Source organism: Budorcas taxicolor, chromosome 10 (assembly GCF_023091745.1).
Source record: "Budorcas taxicolor isolate Tak-1 chromosome 10, Takin1.1, whole genome shotgun sequence".
In the NCBI taxonomy this organism is placed as follows: Eukaryota; Metazoa; Chordata; class Mammalia; order Artiodactyla; family Bovidae; genus Budorcas; species Budorcas taxicolor.
Genome location: NC_068919.1, coordinates 21542225 through 21562484, shown reverse-complemented (window position 1 = coordinate 21562484; position 20260 = coordinate 21542225). Strand labels below are relative to the sequence as shown.

At 53.7% G+C, this 20260-nt stretch overlaps 2 protein-coding genes across 3 annotated transcripts; both read right to left on the bottom strand.

The window, feature by feature from the left end:
- Positions 1-1191: 1191 nt before the first annotated feature.
- On the bottom strand, positions 1192-6808 carry SLC22A17 (solute carrier family 22 member 17). The gene is made up of 9 exons (XM_052646997.1): positions 6386-6808; positions 6191-6294; positions 3955-4109; positions 3212-3377; positions 2868-3013; positions 2680-2785; positions 2293-2510; positions 1902-2013; positions 1192-1760 (listed from the first exon to the last, which is right to left on the bottom strand). The coding sequence occupies exons 1-9, from the start codon at positions 6791-6793 to the stop codon at positions 1472-1474; spliced, it is 1704 nt and encodes a 567-aa protein (XP_052502957.1). The 5' UTR covers positions 6794-6808; the 3' UTR covers positions 1192-1471.
- A 3785-nt stretch (positions 6809-10593) lies between these two features.
- On the bottom strand, positions 10594-20049 carry EFS (embryonal Fyn-associated substrate). 2 transcript variants are annotated; one of them, XM_052646978.1, is made up of 6 exons: positions 19928-20049; positions 14548-14826; positions 14153-14293; positions 13313-14035; positions 12858-12947; positions 10594-11625 (listed from the first exon to the last, which is right to left on the bottom strand). In XM_052646978.1, the coding sequence occupies exons 1-6, from the start codon at positions 19943-19945 to the stop codon at positions 11191-11193; spliced, it is 1686 nt and encodes a 561-aa protein (XP_052502938.1). In that variant the 5' UTR covers positions 19946-20049; the 3' UTR covers positions 10594-11190. The 2 variants fall into 2 exon arrangements, with proteins under 2 accessions (XP_052502938.1, XP_052502939.1); XM_052646979.1 differs by lacking the exon at positions 14548-14826 and having other exon boundaries at positions 19928-20012.
- Between the last annotated feature and the right edge of the window lie 211 nt (positions 20050-20260).

The window sequence follows — 20260 nt, the reverse complement described above, 5'->3', positions numbered from 1 at the left end:
GGATTTCAAGCTCCTTGAAATCCTAATATCCAGGATAGTACTGGTCTGTAAATCTGGCACAGGAAAGATTTGCCAAAAGAATGAACAAATAGAACTTTTTGAACACCTGTCATGGGTCAGGCTTTGGTGTTTCAAAGTTGAGTAAGACAAAGTTCCTGTCCTCAGGGAACTTACCATCTAGTGGGATAATTTGAGGCACATACAATATATTATCTTGTTTAATCCTCATAGCAGCCCTTGAAGGAGAAAAGCCAGGCCAGGGTTAATCAGAGGCAGGCCCTAGCACTGAGGTGGAAGACGTCTCCTACTGCCCCCTCCTGGGGCGGGGGCTAGAGACTCAATCCTCGATTCCAAGGGTAGTGTACAGAGATTGGAAGGATTGGGAAGGTGACCGCAGTGTGCATCACTAGAGAGCACCAGCTCCAGGATCCAGTTACACCCCAGCGATCACTCCTTATCTTTGTAATGTTGGGCAAGTTACTGAGTCTCTGAGTGTCAGTTTTGTCATCTGTAAAAGAAGAATACTGTGGTGGGCACCCGCCATTTTTACCTGTACAACATCCAGCCTTCTGCTAGCAGCGCTCAGGTCCTGTTCTCCCCTCAGCAGTTGGCAGTAATGGGGGTGGGGTGGGGTGGGGGTGGTTGTGATAGGCAAGCTAGCCAGTCACTGACTCTCTTGCCCTTTCTGGTTCTTGGCCTTTTATAACTAGTTCTGCTTTTCCTTCTACCCCATGAGCTTTCCCGTAGGGTAGAACCATAGCCTGCCCCACCAAATCCCTCTAATAAATTCGCTTTGTTGCTCTAAGTTCATTAGAGTCAGTCAATTGTTACTGCTTGCAAAAACAACAACAACAAAAACTTTAATAGATCCAGACACCTACCTTGCAAGGTTGCGAGGATTAAATGATTAAATGAAGTTTGTGAAGTGCCTAGCCCAGTCCTAGCAGCAGAGCAAGCAATCAGTAAGGGGTGGTAATTGTAAGTTAACATGGAGCTGGGGGCAGGGTGGGAGGAGAGGGCAGGGCACAGGGAAGGAGAAGGGGATGGTTAACGGTTTGGATTCCACTGAGAGAAACCTTCCCCTGAGAGACAGGACGACAGAAGGGAGGGAAGTCCAGGCTATGGTATGCTCATTTATTCAAAATGTCTTTATTGAAACAGAGTGATAGAGCAAGAAAGAATGAGGTCTGGGAGGATGTGGTTGGGCACAGGATGGAGCCCAGACCTGGTGGTACAGTGTGGAGCTCTCTCCCTGCTCCCTGACTCTAGCCAAGGGAGTGAACACCAAGCAGCAGCGGGGGGAGATGGGGTGAGGGCAGCCCCCTGAGCGCCCCTTCGTATCTGGCCCGAGGTGCCTCTGAGCCTCGCGGGCAGCCCTGCCTCTCTCACTCAGTCCTCCCGCTCTCCTTGCCAGGGCCTTGTGCCACTTTTCGGTATGGGCCAGCCTCCTGCCAGGGTGCTCAGAGGTCACTCAGAGGGCGGGGTTGGGGGTGGCAAGCAGCGGGACGTGGTCGCAGCGGTTGCGGGGGGGCTGCCGCAGCAGGGAAGGCCGGCGGCATAGCTCCCCATCCCGGAGCACCTCCGGCAGGAGCTTGCGCTTGGTCTCCGGCAGAAGCATGATGCTGAGGATGCAGAGGAGCGCACAGGCCGCCAGGACCACGTGCTGCAGGAAGGCCCCGTGGCCCATGTGGAGGCGCTGGGCTGGGCCACTCAGCCCGCCGAGCGCCCCCAGCGCCACGATGAGGCCCAGGCCTCGGCCCCTGGGAGAGACGACAAGGCACTGAGCCTCCAGCTGTGGGCCTCACCCCCACCCTTCCCCAGCAGCCGCTCCTCCGGTATCCCTCAGGCCCTGTCCTCAGACAGAGGTCTGGAGGCCGCCCTGGCAGCACGCCTGCTCTCACCGGACCGTGGTAGGGATGACTTCGGCAGCAAGGAGGGTGCTAAGGATGCCGGCAGCTTGGGAGGAGAAGAGCCCAAGGACCGAGAAGGTGGTGATGGCAGCCTCGTTCAGATCTGGAGGGCCAAGATGGGGCGTGTGAGTGGAGGCGGCAGATCATGCTTGGCCTCGTCTCTGCCGTCGCCCCTTCTGATCCCTAGCTGGGTGTGTCTGGGTATTCACTGATCAGTAGGGAGGACAGACTGGAGTGTGCGGCCAGAGGTTGTGAAAGATCTGGGCAGGATCTGGTCTGGTCCTGGGAAGCCTGAGCCAGAAGCAGTGGCTGAGTCCATGTGGGGCATCTCTGCTGGGGTTCCTAGGCTGAGCCCACACTGCGGGGAAGGGAGGGAGCTTACAGTCCCACAGGCCCAGCAGGGCCAGGGATGCAATGCCAGTGAGTGTCATCGAGAGAAGCAGGATGCCCCGGCGGCCGAATCGGTCCACGGTGACCCCCAGGAAGACGCAGGCCAGGGCCGCTGTGCCGCTGGCCAGCAGGGAGCACAGGTAGAAGTCTGATGGGCTCCCTCCTCCTCCCACAGGCTGGTAGCAGTGGCGAATGGCGTGGGCAATAAAGCTGTGAGACAGGGCGGGGAGGCACAGGACAGCGTCTGTGGTGTCTGCATTGCCACCTGCAGCCTTTCACCACCCTGGTTGCCCTCTGCAGGGGTCCTCAGGCCTTCCCCACCGAGCCAGCCCCCATCCTAGCTACCGGCCTGGCCCTTGGCCCCAACACCCAGGCTCACTTGGTGAAGCCCAAGATAAGCAGATTTTTCCAGATGTTGCGGTAGTTGAGGAGGGAAGCGAAGGAAAAGGAGGATGTTGCAGGGAGAGGGCAGGTGTTCTCCAGGTCTTGGGAGAGAGAGAGGAGCTGTTAGAAGGAACAGCTGAGCATTCAGGGTCCTCCTACATGGGTGGGACCCCTGTCTCTTACCCTGCAGGGCCTCCTGGGCCTCCTCTCCCAGCATCTGCCCATGGGGCCGGTTCCGCTCAGCCAGGATCCTCAGCACAGACTGGGCCTCCTCAATCTGTCGCTTCACTATCAGCCACCGTGCAGACTCCAGAAACAGACCAGGCCAGCTAGGGGAGGGGGAAGGGAGTGCACTGTGAGGCTTCCCATCTCCTGACCCAGAATGGAAAACTCCCACCTCTGAGGGGCTGGGGCTGCAGCAGGCCTGGACAAGGGGCAGTGGAGAAGAGGACGGGTCTGCAGACTAGAGCTACAGGTAGGAGGTAGAGATGGGAATGGCCAGACAACAGGTGGAGGGTGATACTGACCCATAAAACAGGAAGAGGATGCAGGGAGCGGTGATCATTCGCTGAAGAAATCGCCAGTCCTTAGAGACAAGGGCCAGGCCCAGGAACAGGAAGTGCCCCCCTACCCCCACCAACTCCCCCGCCAGGGCCACCCGAAGCCTCTGGGTTGGGTCGCACAGCTCCAGCCCTGGAGATACAGCAGGGACAGGGAGGAGAGGCCGGGGAGGAAGGAGGGGTGGGAAGAGAGGAGGGGAGAGGGAGGGAGGAGGACAGAGAGTAAGGTCAGACCCTGTGTGGAGGCTGCAGCCACTGCCTCCCACAGACTAACCGCTAAGGCAGAGTGGGGAGGCTGTTCGGACCTCTCCTCTCTCCTGCTCAAACTTGGGAGGGCTTGAGGTTCAGAGTCCCTGCGGGGGCTCAGCATTCCCAATTTACGGGCCCTTTCACATCAGACCTCTTATTTGACCTTCACATTAACCGTTGTTCAAGCTCCTACAGCTACTCAGGATTTCATTTTTAAAATAAGGCTCATTCCCTGACAGCAGTAAGTCCAGGGCAAGGAAAGCATTAAAGATCATGGAAGGAGAGGGGCGTATGAGAAGCAAGACCCCTGGATCCTTTAAAGCCCTGGCCAGAAAGAGCCGAGATTCCAGAGAGCTGAAGAAGGGACTGAGGGGGTCCCAAGGAGCAGTGGCAATGACCTGGGGATACAAACAGGCAGGCATGAGCCCCTAGGGAAGGAGCTCTGGAAGGGTGCCACTCACGCATCAGGTAGACACCAAGGTCAACGCCAGCAAGCAGGAAGCCCAGGAGGAATCGGAGGGCCATGACACCCGTGGAGGAACCTGCAGCAGCACCTCCCACTCCACAGGGGCCCACCAGTCCCAGAGTCAGCAGCACAATCCCACGTCGGCCAAACCTGGAAAGCAGGGAGAGCCTCTGGTCACCCAGACTCCCTGAGGGAGAAGTGGCTGGGTGGGGTCCACCTGCCCACTTTAGAGATGGAGATATGAGGATGAGGCCCAGGGAACAAGGGTTGGACTAAGGCTACAGGAGATGGGGAAGGATGGGGACCCTGGCTACTGGGCCCTGGGGCATGGCTATTGTTCTGTGGGGGATGGGACCACTGACTCTGAGGGCTATTGGTCAGAGATGAAGGCATTTCTTCATGGAAGTGAGACCAGCCATCAGTGGGGATGGGATATTGCTTAGGAGAATTGGATCCATGAGACCTTGGGAATACAGATATTGGTCAGTGGGGATGGAGCTTGTCTTGCTCAGACTGATCAGAGGAGATGGGCTCATTGACATACAGGGTTGGAATTACTGATCTAAGGAGGTAGGCCATTGGCCACTTGTCCATGGGGATAGTATTGGTCAGTGAAAATGGAGCTCTTGATCTTTGGGAACTGAGTAATTGATTTTGGGGGATGAAGCCATTTTTCCATGGGTTTGGGACATGGGTCTATTAATCCATAGGAGTGGTCAGTGGGATGGGGTCACGACCAGAAGATGGAGCCATTGATCCATGAGAGTGGAGCTCTTAATCCATGAGATAGGACTATTAATCAGTGGGGCTGATCACTAACTTCTGAAGATTGGACAGTTCATCTTCGGGGATGTAGCTATTAATTCCTGGGGTAGAGATTTCATTCGGGATGGATGGGACTATTGGCCAGTAGGGAAGAATCTATTAATCCATATGGATTATCAGTAAGCATGGGGTCATGGAAATGAGAGACTATTGGTCAGTGGTGACGGTCACAGACTGTGAATCAGTGGGGACAGGGTTCCTGATCTTTGGAGGGTAGGCTACTGGTTTTTAGGGATAAGAGCACTGGTGTAATGTGGATGTAGACTGGGGTCACTGGTCATTGGGAAGGGGACACTGATGCCTGAGAGTGAAACTACTGACCCAATAGGGTGAGACTATTTTCCATGGGGTTGAGCTTATTGGCTAAGGCTACTGAATTTAGGAGATTGAATTTAGGTCTTTGGGTATGAGGCTACATACTCCAGAGGAATGATGCTACTGGTCTGTGGGTATGAGGCCACTGATACATGAGGATGGGCTATTGACCTATGGGTTTAGGATCATTTGCCCACAGGGGTGTATGACTATTGGGCAGTGAGGATAGGTATTGTTTTTAGGGAACTGGACTATTGAATGGTGGGTTGCCTTTGAGCCATGGGAGTTGAACTATAAAGCCATTTGGATGGGACTGTAGACCAGTGGAGATGTCTAATAGTCCCCAGGGATGGAGCACCTGGTCAGTGGTGATGGTGTCAAGGATCAGAGATGGATTTTTGACCCCTGGGAAGAGCTGCTAGTTGGTGGGGATGGGTTTGTAGATCTTTGAGATGTAACCACTGATTCCTGGAAATGAGGCTTTTGATCTGAGAGGATCTGAGAGCAGTAATGATCCATGAGGATGGGACTATTAGCCTGGGGTGAGGGGTGCTATTGTGGTCATTGATCCATGGTGGTTAAACTATGGACCCTCCTCAAGAGGGTAGTCATTTGTTTGAAGAGTTGAGCTACTGGTCAGTGTGAATGGGGCTGTTGATATTTAGAAATTAACCTAATGATCTTTAGGAATGGGGCCACTGAGACAGAGCTAACAGACCAGGTAGACAGTACCGTTAACAGGGATTAATCCATGAGGACGGCAAGGGAGGAGCTTGGTGGTAATAGGACAACAGAGGAAGAGTCAGGACTTCTGTGGACCTAGGGGTTTTGGTCAGGAGGATGGGGCCACTGATTCATGGATGTGGGACTGGCAGTGGGGGGAGAGTTATCCTCTGTTTGGAAGAGGTATGGTAAGAGTATTTCTTGGTGGGGAGTGAAGTTGAGACAGTGCTGGGGCCGCCTGTCAATAAACAGGAGAAATCCAGAGGACACTGCAGAGCTGAGCAAAGCCTCTTCAGCCTCTGGCGAAGGCTAGGTGCCTGGACCAGCCTCCCTTAGCAAGCCCTCCTCTCTACTTGCTGAGTCCTCACCTGTCTGCTGGGTAGCCCAGGAACAGGTAGCCGGAGGCGAAGCCCAAGATGAAGAGAATCTGCTCCAGGATCACCTGCCAGCCCAGGTCACACACCAGATCCCACTGGGGACGCGAGAGGGAGGAGCGGGTGTGAGACCCCTCGCTGGTGGCGTGCGGCCCGCCCCCAGACCCGCGGCCCAGCGGGGCGCCTCACCTGGCCGATGGCGTTGGTGGTGAGCACCGGGAGGCCGTTATAGTCCCAGTCCTTGAGACAGTGGTTGAAGTCCGGCGGAGCGAAGCCGCTGCACGAGGGGTCCGTACTGGTGGCGAGGCGGCTGGCGGCGCTGGCGGCTAGGGCCGCGCTGGCGACGCTGACGCCGCTGGCGTTGGGGGGCTGCTCCCAGCCGGAAGCGTTGGGGGGGAAGGCCCCGTAGTGGCAATGCAGCGGGGGTGCCAGCGTGAAGATGGGGTCGGAGGCCAGGCCCAGCGCCACGAAGAGCACGGGCAGGCAGCAGAGGCCGAGCTGCAGCTGCTGGCCGCCGCCCAGCGCCCCCACCTGGGCGAGCAGCGCCTCGAAGCTGAGGGGGCCGGGGGGCACGGCCAGCGACAGGCTGCTGCCCATCCCGTCGCCGCCCGCGTGGCCCTCCCCCTCCCGCTCGCGTTCGCGCTCCCGCTCACCCTGCAGCTGCTCCGTGGGCACCGCATCTCCAAGGGTCCCGACCTGCTGGGGGTGGGAGTGTGGGTTGGAGGGGTGGCGGAGAAGGGTGAAGCGGAAAAAACCGCAGGGTAAGGGAAGAGGGCGGGCGCAAGCGGGAGGAAGGCAGTCTGCCGCGGGGGATGCGCGGGAGGAAAATGCCAGGCGCTTGTCCGGGGGTGCGGGGAGATGATGGCGTAGCCCCCAGGGCGCGGGCACTTACTCCGTTGGGGCTGGGGGTGATCTCTACAGTGCTGTCGATCTTGCTGCCGCCCCCGCCATTGGGCTCGGGGGTCCCGGTGGCCACCCGGGGAGCCAGTTTGCCGACCGCAGGGGCCCAGGCGGCCCGCACGGAAAGGATGCGCTGTCTTCTGGCCCAGTGGCGCGCCCGTTGCCCGGACACAGAAGCCGAGAGATCCCGCTCTGCAGCTCTGCAGCCGCGGGCGCCTCCTCCGTCTCTGCGATCTCTGCGCCGCTTTCCCCACCCCTTCCTCCAGACTCTCCTCCCCTTCCAACGTCAGCAGAACCTTCGGTCCAGACTCTTCGTCAGAGAGAGGAAGGGGGGCCAGGACCCAGGGGAGGGAGAAGATGGGGCTCTGTCTCTGTTCCCTGGGTCTGCGGGCCATTGCGGTATAAGGGCAATAGCTAAAGGATAGTACATCCCAGGCAGGTGCCAGCGATTCCTCTTTTGCTTCCAGTTCTTCCTGCTCATCCATCCATCCATGCATCCACTCACTCAGTAGTACAATTTATTAAGTGTCTGCTATATTCTGGCCGTGTGCTGGGCTTTGGGGATAACAGGATGGACACGACTTACATCGGAGTGGCTCACTGAGGAGAGAGAGAGGCATACTGGAAGGGGTGCATGCATATGGTGGACTGCACTGGGCGCTGCACTCAGCCTTGGCTTTAGTCCTCTGCAAGACCCCTTCTCTGGTTTCACAACCCCACCCTGGCTGAGTCTCCATCATTTCTCAGCAGCATTTGGCTTTGTTGGCTACCCCTTCCTCTAAACTCTTTCTTCCCTGGCTGCCAGGTCCCATACTCTCCAGATTTTCTTTCTCTTGCTACTCTTTTCTCTACCACAGACTCATTCTCCTCACCATCTGTCAGAGCCTGTGATCTTTGGAGGCTTGATTCTAGGTCCTCATCTCATACTGTTCTCTCCGCCTCAGAATCTCACTTATGCCCACAGCTTCCATCACCCTCAGTATAAATAATAGGAGCCAATATAAACCTGATTCCCATATTTACGTCTCCAGTTCCCACCTCTCTTCTGAGCCCCAGACCCTTGAAGCCACCTCTTATTTGGTTTCTTATCCTGGATGAATCACAAGGATCTCAGAGTCAATACGTCCAAGACCAAACTCACGGTCATGTCTCCCCGCTCCCCCCAACTAGGCCGTCTTCTAGCTCTTCTTTCCTCACTGAATGGCACTTTCACCGTCCAGTTGTGGCCAGATGCTCAGGTGACAGCCCTTAGAGTGCCCCCTTCCTTACCCCCGCTCTCCACCCCATGTCAAATCCTCTACAAGATCCTACGCATTTCATTTCCTGGGTAGTTCTCAGACATTCTGCTTCTTTCCATCTATCTCCGGCACCGCTAGTCAAACTACCTGTTGTGAAGACTGCTTTAGCCTCCCAGTTCTTAACCGGTGCTCTGTATCTGCTTTGTTTCCAATCCTTTCCCCCCATCTGTTCATAATGCAGATGGACTGATCTTTTCAAAAGGCAGATGTCTGTGTTCCTTTCCTGTTTAACAACCATCAGCGTCTTCTACCGTCAAGGTAAATGCAATATTCTAGACCTCATAGAGATCCCATACTCTCTGCAGCTCTCTCTCTCTCCAAATTCTGCGCACCAGTCACACTGACATTCTTCCAGTTTTTCCAGTGCTACAGGGCCCTTGCATAAGCTGGTCCTTGTGCCTAGAAGTCTCCTCTACTTTAGTCAAGTTCCTCTTCAGCTGTCAGTTCAAGCTTATTTGCCTTAGAGAAGTCTCCCCTAACTCCTTGAATTGCTACTCAAAGTATGATTTACAGACCAGGAACATCCACATCACCTGGGAAGTTGCTGGAAATGTAGAATCGAAGGCTGTTTTCGGATACTTTGCATTTTTAACCAGATCCCCATGTATATGTACATTAAAGTTTGAAATGTACTTCCCAAGGAGATTTGATTTCCTTTTTTTTTTTTTTAGACTTGATTTCTAATAGGTTCTTTATTCTCTTATCCCAGGTAAGTGTTGAAAAGGATGTCCTGTCAATCTCAAGATGGAAATCCATTCCATCTTTTCTCCACTGAACCACACTTCTAATTTGTCCCCTCTGTTCAGAAAATTTTCCAGATATGGGAAAGTCTTCTAATGCAATAAGCAGCCTCTCCCCACCCCCAACCCATTTCAGCATCTCTTCAGTATTTACTTCGGTGCTGTCACAGGCAACATTCCTTGGGGATTTATTTGCTAGTCTCCTCATGTCTGTCTTGGAATTGTAATCCAGGTAACTTTCTGCGTTGCTGAGCTGTTCACACGCATTATCTTGTTAGGGCCTCACAACAGCCCTGAGCGATCACTATGTTCCTTCTCATATTAGAGAGGAAACTAGGACTCTGAGGATCTGACAGGATTTACCTGCAGACACAAGGTACACAGAAACTTGCACTGAGACCTCTGACTCTAATTCCAGGCTGATCTCTTGAAATTCTTTCTGGAAGGTGGTGGAGAACGGCCTCTGTTATGTCTTTAACGCCAACACCTAGGGGTGAATTTTGGTGGCCTCAGCCTCTGGAAATGAGTTTCTTTTGAGAGTGAAATGGGAACAAAGAACCTCAAATGGAGGAGGCAAATGCATGGGGAGAGGGGCCAAGGGACTGACTGTGATTGAATTTTGGGGTACCTCCAGTCTAGTCACACTGTGCCAGGATCGAATCTTGGGAAAGCGGAGCTTAAGCAATGTGGCTTGGACTTCTTCCCTTGCGGTAAACGGCTGAAGTGATCTCCTGTCTAGGCCATGGCCCATCGATTTCACCAAGGCCCTGTGGACTATGGACTTCTAACACATTGAATTCATTGGCCCCTCAGCTCCTCTAAAAGGTGGTGTCTGGAAGGACAGTCAGCAGGAAGTTGGGAAGGGGAGTTTAAGGGACTAGACCCTCTTGGGTTAACCTAAGGGAGAGGGCACCCAGGCCAGCAGTCTTCTCCAGTGGGTCAGAGCTGGCCTATGGAACAAAGCTGAGGACAGCTGGGGTGACCTCTTCAGCAGGGCACCATCAAGGCTCTCTCATGGCCTCCCTCCCCACGTGTGCACCTCTCTAATGACATCATCTGACATCGGTCTTAGAGGAGAGGCCTTGGGCAGGAGTCAGGCCCTGCCTTCCCAGAATGCTACGTTGCAGATTATTCTTGGTTCTCTCATCCTCGGGGTCTCAGCACTGATACCACCTCCCCAGCAATCCTGTCTAAAGTCTCCAATGTCCTCTCCCCATCTACTCAGTCACATATCACCCTGTTCATTTCCATTACCAGCAACTATCAACTCTGTGGCAGGTTCCTCTTTTTTTTTATTTACTTGTTTCAGCTGACTTGTTTCTATCCAGCCCACCCCCACAATGGACCTTCAGAACTGTGCCTGGCACATCATGGGAGCTGAGAACCTGCTAGATGAACAGTTGGAGAAACAGCAGAATTTCTCCACAAACCCTAAAGGCAGACTACCCACAGTGTGTGTCCCAACAGTTTGGCCAAGGGTGCCAGGCCTGCCCCCCAGGCTCCCAGGAAGCAGAGTCGGGGAACCAGAAAGCCCGGTTTATTGAGGTGCACCATGTCAGAGGCCCAGCTCTCCTGCTTCTGCGTGGAGCAGTCCTCTGGCCTCTCCCACTCCGGGCTGCCAATGTTCTGCCCTCGCTCTCGGCTAACAGGGAGGTGCTGATGTTCCAGAGCCAAGACACAGGACATAAAAAGGGGCTCCTGGTGGCTCTAGGTTTCAGCTACTTGGCTCTCTGTGGGGTTAAGATTCCAGAGGGCTTGGCCTTGCAGTGCCCAAGAACCTCCACCCCAGGCTGAGGGAGGAGGAAGGTCCCTGGAGGGCCTGGTGCCTGCCCCTGACAAAACAGGGAATAATATTAAATATAAATAATTTATACAAAATGGCTCGTACAAAAAGCTGTGGGGTAGGGGAGGAGGGGCCTCAGTGAGAGGCTGAGATGCCTGGAAAGGGCAGTAAGGGGGAACGATGCCTCAGTGTCCCAAAAACAGAGCCCTCCAGCCACCTGAGGACTGGAGGCGGCTCTGGGAGGCAGGTGAGGGCAGAGCAGAGACAAGGGGCTCAGGGGGCCAGGCTGGTGAGCAGAGTGGTGAATTGCAGGGCCCTCCCTGCCAGGTCCGCCACGCACTGCGCCATCTCTTGGGCTGCAGGGCTGGATGGGTAGCCCAGGGCGGCCCCCTTGATGGCCAGCACAGTGGCCCGCAATGCCTGGCCCAGTGCTGTGCCCGCAGCCCCGACCTGTGCTCGCAGAGGGGCAGAGGCTGCCAGGCGGCCCAGGGTATCCCCAACGAACACCAGGCGGTGGGCAGCCACCAGCACCCGCTTGCCGTGGGGCACAAAGAGGCGCGGGGGCTGCTTTGCCTGGGTGCTGGACATCAGGGCCGCCACGGCCGCCTGCAGTGTTGAGTAGTGGCCCCGGCACTGCCCAGCGTAGAAGTGCAGGAGCTGTAGATCTCCAGTGGGCAGAACCAGTGGCTCCCCAGGGGACAGGGCCTCCTAAGGGCGAGAAGAGGGTTCAGCAGGACTGCTTGGCCAGTGCCACTTCCGTTCTTATTTCCTTTCTCCTTCCCTCCCTTTGTTCCTCATGCCTTCCTTTCTCCCTGAGCTCGACCCCTTTAAACTGTACCTTCACCTATCAGACAATTTAGATTCTCTTAGCGAGTGACAGGAAGATTCCCAGAATTGATGTTTGATAAATCTGGATTCAAACAACCTCAAAAACAAGTCTCTGAACGTCATCATTCCTTTATCTCCTTTATCTTCTTTATCTTCCTTTATCTTCTTTATCTACCGGGAGCCTAGTACTACACTGTCCAATGTAAACATAATGCCAACCACATATGCTATTTCAAATTTCCAAGTAGCCACGTTAGAAAAGTTACAAAGAAATTGGTACATATTTTGTAATTCCATATATTAAAAATGGTGTAGTTTCAACACTGTAATCAATGTAAAAATTATTGAAATTGCTTTCCATACTAAGTCTGCAAAATCTGGTGTGCATTTTATATTTACAGTGCATTTCAGTTCAGACTGGTCACACTTGGGGATCAGTAGCTGCATGTGGCGTGTGGTTACCACACTGGATCGTGCAGTTCTTGTTTCTGCCTCCTAAGACTGCAGTGAAGATTAGTTGATCTTCACAAAAAGAGCTGAGAACACAGCACTGCAAACTGTAAGCACCGTATGAGTGCTAACTATTGCTATGATCAGTGCTGACAGGTGCAGTGTACTGAGCACAGGGTCTGGCGCTTGGTACAAATGTGACAGATGGTAGCTATGGCGATTAGGACCATTGTAGACCATGAGTCGAGGAGACAGTCTCATTTCCTTGAGACCCAGAGAGATTAACTGGTGGCTTCGGAGGCCCTGGCTTCTTAGTGGTGGAGCTGGAATTAAGAGCCAGGTCTCTTAGGAACCCAGGAATTCACAGTTGGAAGGAGCCTCAGAAGTCACCCGGCCCAGAAACTCTGTCCCCCTGACTGCTCAGTTTTCTGACTCCTCTCCAACACATTCTTTCCTCTCTTTCTGAATTCCTGATATCCTTTTCAAAGTTCCAGCTCCTTTCTGGATTCTAACTCCTCTCCACCCCAACTGTCCTGTTTCATTGAACTCTTACCCTCTCCTAAATAGATTTCCCTCGATGCCTCAGTTAAGAATACCCCTTCTTCCAGGTTCCTGCTCCTCCTCCCCTGCCCCCTTCTCTAGCACCAACTGCACCGGGTTACCTGCTGCTCTGGCGGCCCCCTCTCCAGCTGTTCAGGATCCCCTGGGGAGGCCTTATCCAGAGGCCTGGCTTCCTGAACTTTATCCATGCCCTGCGGTAGGGGATAAGGGCCTCAGTGCAGGGGTAGGGGAGCAGGGCAAGGCAGCCCCCGTGGGCTTCCCACTCCTCCCCACTCCCACTTCCTCCTGAAGGTCTCTCCTCCCATCGGATCCACAGCCTCCTGACTCTGGGTCTGGGAGAGCCCTAGTGGCAGGTCAGAGAGCTTGGGGACCCCAGGTTGGGTTGTGGCACTGATACAAATGATGTGGCCCAGTACAGGGGTCACAGGCTACAGGGTGCAGGGTCAGCGGAGGGGAAGAAGGGAATGGAGGAAGCCAGGGTCTGCCTCTGGGACCTCAGGTCTTGACCCGCATTCTCCTGGAGGCATTCTGGGGGTGCTGACTGAGGCAAGCTCACCTTCAGGTGGACGTAGTCGTACTCCTCAGCCACTGGGATGCCCTCGTACTCGTTGTGGTGTCCTGCCGGGTGGTCCTCCACCTCCCTGCCCTCCGGATCCCCCTCCACCTTGGGGCCCCCGTAGCCAGGCAGGCGCGGTGGGGGTGGGGGCAGGGGCCTGTCCTGGATGCTGCCCTTCCGGCCCGGAGCAGGAGAAGGAGCCGGGGAAGGGCTGGGGGCCTCCGGCACAGGCAAGGCAGGCAGGGGGCGACGGGACAGACTCTCGGCTGAGGGCAGCCGGGGTCTGTGTGGGGCTGGGGGGCTTCTGGCCAGAAGGAGGGCCAGGGTGTCCATGTCACTGGAGGCCGAAGCTCCCAGGGGCTCTGGAGAAGGGGGTGTCTCCGGCCCAAGCAGGGGGACGTCATAGATGCCCTCGTCAGCGCCCCCGCCTTCCCCATCTGCCAGCAGTTCCTCTGGTGCTTCGTACAGATTGAGCAGGGCTGATGCTCGTTTCAGGTTGGAGGGGGCAGCATAGAGGGGGGGCCCTGGTTCCCGGCCCCCCTCCCACTCCAGATCTAACTCCAGGTCTGATGGTGACTTTGGGGCCAGAGGCACATCATAGGGAGCTTCATCCTCTCCAAGGGACTGGGGGGCAACCTGAGCCAGAGGGCGGGCAAAGGAGGCCGGGGAGTCATAGGGGCCATTGCGGGGAACTCGGAGGGCAGTGGGGGGTACGTCGTAGACCTGCAGAGGAAGAAGTTAGTTACTTTCAGGCTCGGCAGTGGGCCCCCCACTCCCCTAACCCATCTCCGAGAGCCATCTGTCCCCTGTCCAACAGACACATGAACCCCTAGCCCTCACCTCCAAGGCAGCTTCAGGGGCAGCCAGTTGGGTCCCACCGCCTCTGGGGACCTTGTAGATGGGGTCAGGGGAGGGTGGGCAGGGTCCAGTTGGAGGTCTCGAGGTAGGACAGAGTCGAGCTGGAGGTGGCACCACGTACAACTGGGGGATTGACAGGCAGGAGGGTCAGGTAGAGTGGGGATCAGGGAATCATAGTGTGCGCCTGGGAGGAGCTTAGACACCTTCCAACCCCCTCCCTGTGCCAGTGGAGAAAGAGCCCAGAAAGACTTGGCAGACAGGCTTTGAACAGCAGGGTCAGTGCAGGGCTGGGGGTCTCAGGGCTCTTTCTGTCCCCCCTGAAGCAGCAGAGAGGAATAGATTGTCCAGAATCAGGGTTGGGGGGCTCCAGTGCTCACCTCCTGGTCCTCACTGCCATGCTCCGGGGCCGGATGTGGTGAGCCTGGCTGGGTTGGGGGCACCTGGGAGAGGCCAGGCTTGGGTGCTGGGCCAGCGGGAAGGAGCTTCACTCTGTTGGCAGGCACGATGCCCTGCTGGCCATGCAGGGAGCAGAGGCACCAGCCATCCAGCCCGCCAGCGCCTTCCCTCTGCAGCACCCGCAGAACGTCCCCTCGGCGGAAGGACAGCTCCTGTGGGGACTCAGCTGTGTTGTCGTACAGTGCCCGGGCCAGCTGGGCCTGGTGGGTGAGGTGGGAGCAGGGAGAGGGGTCTTCACACACGTCATCAGGTCACGTTACCCCTGCTCAAAATACAGAGCTCCCTGGTTTCCTCAAGCTAAACATGTGACCTCCCGACTCAGCTCTTCCTGATGGGCCCGGCCTGGCTTCAGTGCCATTCCCTGCATTCTCGCTCTCTATCCTGTGATCTAGACAAGCTCTTTCCCACCTCAACGCCTTTGCTCTTCCTTTACCCCTCCCTAACTCTTCAGTTGATTAGACCTTTTCATCCTCCAGTTCTTCTTTTCAATTCCTTTATTTTTGACTGTGCTGGGTCTTCAGTGCTGCACAGGGTTTTTTCTCGAGTTGCGGAGGGCGGGGGGGCCGTTCTCTAGTTGTGGTGCAGGGGGCTCTCATCGCAGTGGCTTCTCTCACTGCAGAGCACAGGCTCCACGTGAATGAGCTTCAGTAGCTGCAGCACATGGTCTCAGCAGTTGAGGTTCCCAGGCTCTAGTGCACAGGCTCAACAGTTGCTCTGAGGTGTGTGGGATCTTCCCAGACCAGGGATTAAGCTTAAGTCTGCTGCATTGGCAGGCAGATTCTTACCCCTGAGCTACCAGGGAAGCACCTTCAGTTCTTCTTAAATGTCTCCTTCTCCTGGGACTTCCCTGGTGGTTCAGTGCTTAAGATTCTATGCTCCCAATACGGATAATGCAGCTTCAATCCCTGGTTAGGGAACTAAGATTCTGCAGGGCATAGCCAAAAAATAAATAATGTCTCCTTCTCACTCTTCTCCCCACCTCCTTCTGTGTCTGTCTCCACCTATTACTTCCTTCACATTAGTTTATACTGTTTATACTGAAGTGAAGTGAAGTGAAGTGAAAGTCGCTCAGTCACGTCCGACTCTTTGCGACCCCATGGACAATACAGTCCATGGAATTCTCCAGGCCAGAATACTGGAGTGGGTAGACATTCCCTTCTCCAGGGTATCTTCCCAATTCAGGGATCGAACCCAGGTCTCCTGCATTGCAGGTGGATTCTTTACCAGCTAAGCCTCAAGGGAAGCCCATACTATTTGTCTACAAACTTTTTAAAATGGATTTCTTCCCTTGTACTGTTGGCCCTGTGAGAAAAGGGGCTATTATATTCCTAGCCCCTGCAATAGGCTTGACCTGGAATCAGTCCTCCATGAACGTATGCTGAATGAATTACACAGGGAAATCTTGCAAAGGTCTCCCGTAGAATCTCCATCACCTTCCCTGTTTCCTGGTCAGTATCCCCTACAAGCAGGTTAGATTAAACAGCTGCAGAGATACCTCATTCTGAGAGAGACTGGGAGAAGTCCAGCCCAGACAAAGCCTCGGCATAATAGGGAAGAAAACAGAAACCAAAGCAATTGTTTTGTTCTCAGTCTTAGCAAGTGAGGTTCTACCAGCAGAGGCTGAAGTTACCATGAAGAGAAAAGTATATACGCTCATGTGTGTGTGTGTGTATTTGCGTAGGGGGGGCTGGTGGACCAACCAAGAGCAAAGACTTATCAGACTGTTTCCAGTTCTCCTGGTAGGGATATCTAAGCTTTTTCCTTTGAGAGCTATGTGCGTGTGTGCTAAGTCACTTGAGTCGTGTCCAACTCTTTGCGACCCTATGGACCATAGCCTGCCAGGCTCCTCTGTCTGTGGGATTCTCCAGGCAAGAACACTGGAGTGGGTTGCCATTTCCTCCTCCAGGGGATCCTCCCATCCCAGGGATCAAAACCATGTCTCTTGTGTCCCCTGCATTAGCAGGTAGGTTCTTTACCACTAGCGCCACCTGGACACTACTAGGCTCAGGTGAATCACAGACACCAAGTGCGAATTATATATCCAGACACTGAACAAGTGTTTGCACTAATCTCATCTCATTTAATCCTCAACCTGATAAGGGAGGAGCCATCATTATCCCTGTTTGGAAAGGAAATTGGAATAGAGAGCTTGGTATGTTGCCCAATGACATACAGCTGGTGCAACGTGATTTCAACTCCAGGCTGTGTGATTCCAGAGGCTGCACTCACACTCTTCTTCACAACCACAAGCATAAGGATCTACTTTTGGGGAGCTCCCTGGTAGCCTAGTGGTTAGGATGCCAGACTATCACTGCCGAGGCCCACATTCAATTCCTGGTTAGGGAACCCAAGATCCTGTGAGCTGTGTGGCATGGCCAAAAAGAAAGGATCTCCTTTTTTCTTCTTGTATAGTAACAGTAGTAAAGTCAAGAGGGCCTGTGACATATATCTGGACAAAATTATAATTCAAAAAGATACATGCACCCCTAATTTCATAGCAGCACTATTTACAACAGTCAAGACATGGAAACATCCTAAATGTCCATTACTAGATGAATGGATAAAGATGTGGTGTATATATCCACATGGAATACTATTCAGTATTGGAATGGAATGGAATACTATGGAATTCTACTATAATGGAATACTACTCAGCCATGAAACAGAATACTACTCAGACGTAAACCACACACACACACACACACACCCCCAATGGAATATTACTCAGCCATAAAAAGAATAAATAAATGCCATTTGCAGCAACATGGATGCAACTAGAGATTATCATACTAAGGGAAGTCAGAAAGAGAAAGACAAATATACGACATCACTTATACATGGAATCTAACATATGACACAAGTGAGCCCATCTGTGCAGCAGAGAGGGAATCACAGATGTAAAGAATATACTGCTGGTGCCAAGGGGGAGGGTTTGGGAGAGGGATGGAATAGGAGGTTGGGGTTAGCAGATGTAAGTTTTTATATGTAGAACGGATAAGCAACAAGGTCCTAGGGTAGAGCACAGAGAACTATATTGACTATTGTATGATAAACCATAGTGGAAAAGAACACTGAAAAGGAATGTGTGTATATGTATAAGTGAATCACTTTGCTGTAGAGCAGTAACTAACACATCATTGTAAATCAACTACACTTCAAAAAAAAAAAAAAAAAAAGACGATCCATAGCTCAAACAGGATTTAAGTTCATAGGAAGTTTTCACGATGTCCAAGTTCCCTTTACTAGTCACTCATCACTGCACTCTGGTTTCACCAAGTCGTTTGGTAGAATCAGGCCACTCACACTATCAAAATATATTCCACTTCCAATATGTTTGCTAGTGGCTTACACAGTGATGGTAGAAAACAGGTAGTTAGGCGCTGAGTAGTTAGTACTGAGCAGGTAATCCATGTGGATTGACTAACATGGTGAAACTTCTCCAGCTCAAGATATCGGGTAGGCTGCGTTTGGTCAATAGACACTGGGGGAAGGATGGCCTGCTCAGCCAGAGAGAGTGCATGCTCCTCTTGACCAATATTTCCCTCAGTTGGAGAGGCTGTCCAGCCCTATATGGCTGGATGAGATTAACAACAAACTGACTTCTTGCCTGATTCCAAATTCATCAAACCCTTTTCTGCTTACATTTTGACTTCTAAAGGCAATTGTGCCACAGAAAGCAAACATGCTAGCCAGATGACACAAATTCCTGGTTAGCTTGGCACTTTTCTTTCCAACTATAAATTAGAAATCAGTGTTTTGGATCTAGGCAGGCAGTTAAGAGCACTGTTTTTAAGGCAGACAGACCTGAGTTTTGAGTCCTGGCTCTGCTGCTTTCGAGCTGGGTGACTTTGGGGAGTCTGTTTAACCTCGCCAGACTCAGGTTCCTCCTTTGTAGAATTCCATATCCATAGCTGAATATCCACTTTCAGATAATAACAGTACTAGCTTCAGAGTTGTTGTGAGTACTGGATGAGACAATGCATCAAAGAACCAGGACATACCAAGAGAAAGTTTAGGGCCAGTAAATACTTGAAGAAGATTAGCTGTTATCAGGGTCCTGTGTGTTTCACGAGTATAAATACCAACACTTTCCCCTTTCAAGCAAAAAGAAAGATCTACCTCCTGGAACTATAAAGATGATCAGCTGGCTCCTGAGGCAGCATCTTTATGTCGGAGTACCCCACCTCCCCCTTTCTGGCTCTGAACTAGAGTCTTCTCACCATCATATAGATTGAGAAGCTAAGAGGAGTTTGGTCTGAGAAGGAGTGAAAATCTAACTCATCCTCGAGGGGTGTGGGAGGAGGTGAGCAGCCATGCTTCTCTTCCCAGCGTCACAATCCTCCTTCCCAGAATGCCCATTCAGAGGAGTCCAGAAAGCAAGAGGCAGCCTCGATTTCCCTGGGCATCCTAAGGCCTAGGGAAGGGTAGAAAGAGGATACTTTTGCTGGGATTCAAGCTACAGGAGTACAAGACAGAAAGCAGGGGCGGGGCTGTGAAGAGCTCCTCCTTGTGTTCAATTTCAATTCTGTCCAATGGGATCAAACCTCCCCTGCAATTGCGGGAATCCAACTAGAGTCGCTGATAGACTGATTGATGATGGGTGTGGCCACCCCAGCTCTACTCCCTCCTCAGGGGCCCAGCTGACTTGTGAGGGAGTGGCTGCCTTAAAGAGGGGTGGCAGTGAGCCACACGTTCCCTGGGAGGCCTCCTCCCACTGTCCCATCATGCCAGCTGTCTCCTCCCTTTGTCCCCAGTCCCAGGAAAGTGGCCAGAGGCTGGGTGACATCACCTCCCCTCCTCTCTCTATTTTCCCTTGCTCCCTGTCTGATCTCCATCTTTTACTCTATTTCCCCTCCTTTCCTCCATCCCTCCTCTAGAGCAGGGCTTCCTTGGGCCTTTTGCCCTCCAGTTTTCCTGGAGTCACCTCCATTCTTTCAGCTTCCTTCCAACCTTTTACTGCCCTCCCAATCACAAACCCCTGCCAACCTCCAGTGGCCATCGGTTGAAGAGGAGATAGGACTCAAGCTTGCCCCCTCCCCTCCTTCCAGGGGCAGCCTCCAGAAAGAAAGAGAGGAGAATGGGAAGGGGAGGAGAGAAGGGGAGGCCAGACCCAGTAGGAGTTAGTGATGAGAGGCGAGAGGAGGTAAGGGAAACCAACGTGCCAGAAGGGGGACAGAGTCTCCTGAAGAAGCAAGGGACGAAGGAGCAAGACAAAGAGAAGGCAGAAATAAAAGTGACAGGAGTGCAGGACAGATCGTGGCGGTCTCTGCCCATCAGCCTCCTCTCTCTGGTTGGACTCACCGACGTGGCTATGGCCATGGCCTTGGCCTTCCTCGCGGCCAGCTCCAGGCCAGGCTCGGTTTCGCTGACTTCAGCAGCGGCTGACCCGCACCATGGAGGCGGCCCCCGGCTGCGGCGCCTGAATCGTGGCCTCCCCGGAGGTTGGAGGAGGAGAAAGAAAACCCACAAAACTTCCCAAATGGGAGGCAGCTTGGCCGGGCAGGAGGAGGAGCGGGGCGGGCCGGGGCGTCGCTGCGGGACCTCATCCAAGGGCGCGCGCTCTGCCCCGTCCCCGCGGCCTCCCTGAAGCTGCAGGGTGGGCCAGGCCCCCGGAGCTGCCTGTCCTAGGCCGCG

Coding starts and splice junctions, on each gene's coding strand:
- SLC22A17 (XM_052646997.1), bottom strand. CDS start 6,793: ATGGGCAGCAGCCTGTCGCTGGCCGTGCCCCCCGGCCCCCTCAGCTTC. Junction 3,378..3,954: donor CCTTGGTGTCTACCTGATGC/GTGAGTGGCACC, acceptor CTGTATCTCCAG/GGCTGGAGCTGTGCGACCCA. Junction 2,511..2,679: donor CTTATCTTGGGCTTCACCAA/GTGAGCCTGGGT, acceptor CCTGTCTCACAG/CTTTATTGCCCACGCCATTC.
- EFS (XM_052646978.1), bottom strand. Junction 12,948..13,312: donor ACGACTACGTCCACCTGAAG/GTGAGCTTGCCT, acceptor CCCCTACCGCAG/GGCATGGATAAAGTTCAGGA. Junction 11,626..12,857: donor GGGGGCCGCCAGAGCAGCAG/GTAACCCGGTGC, acceptor TCTCGCCCTTAG/GAGGCCCTGTCCCCTGGGGA.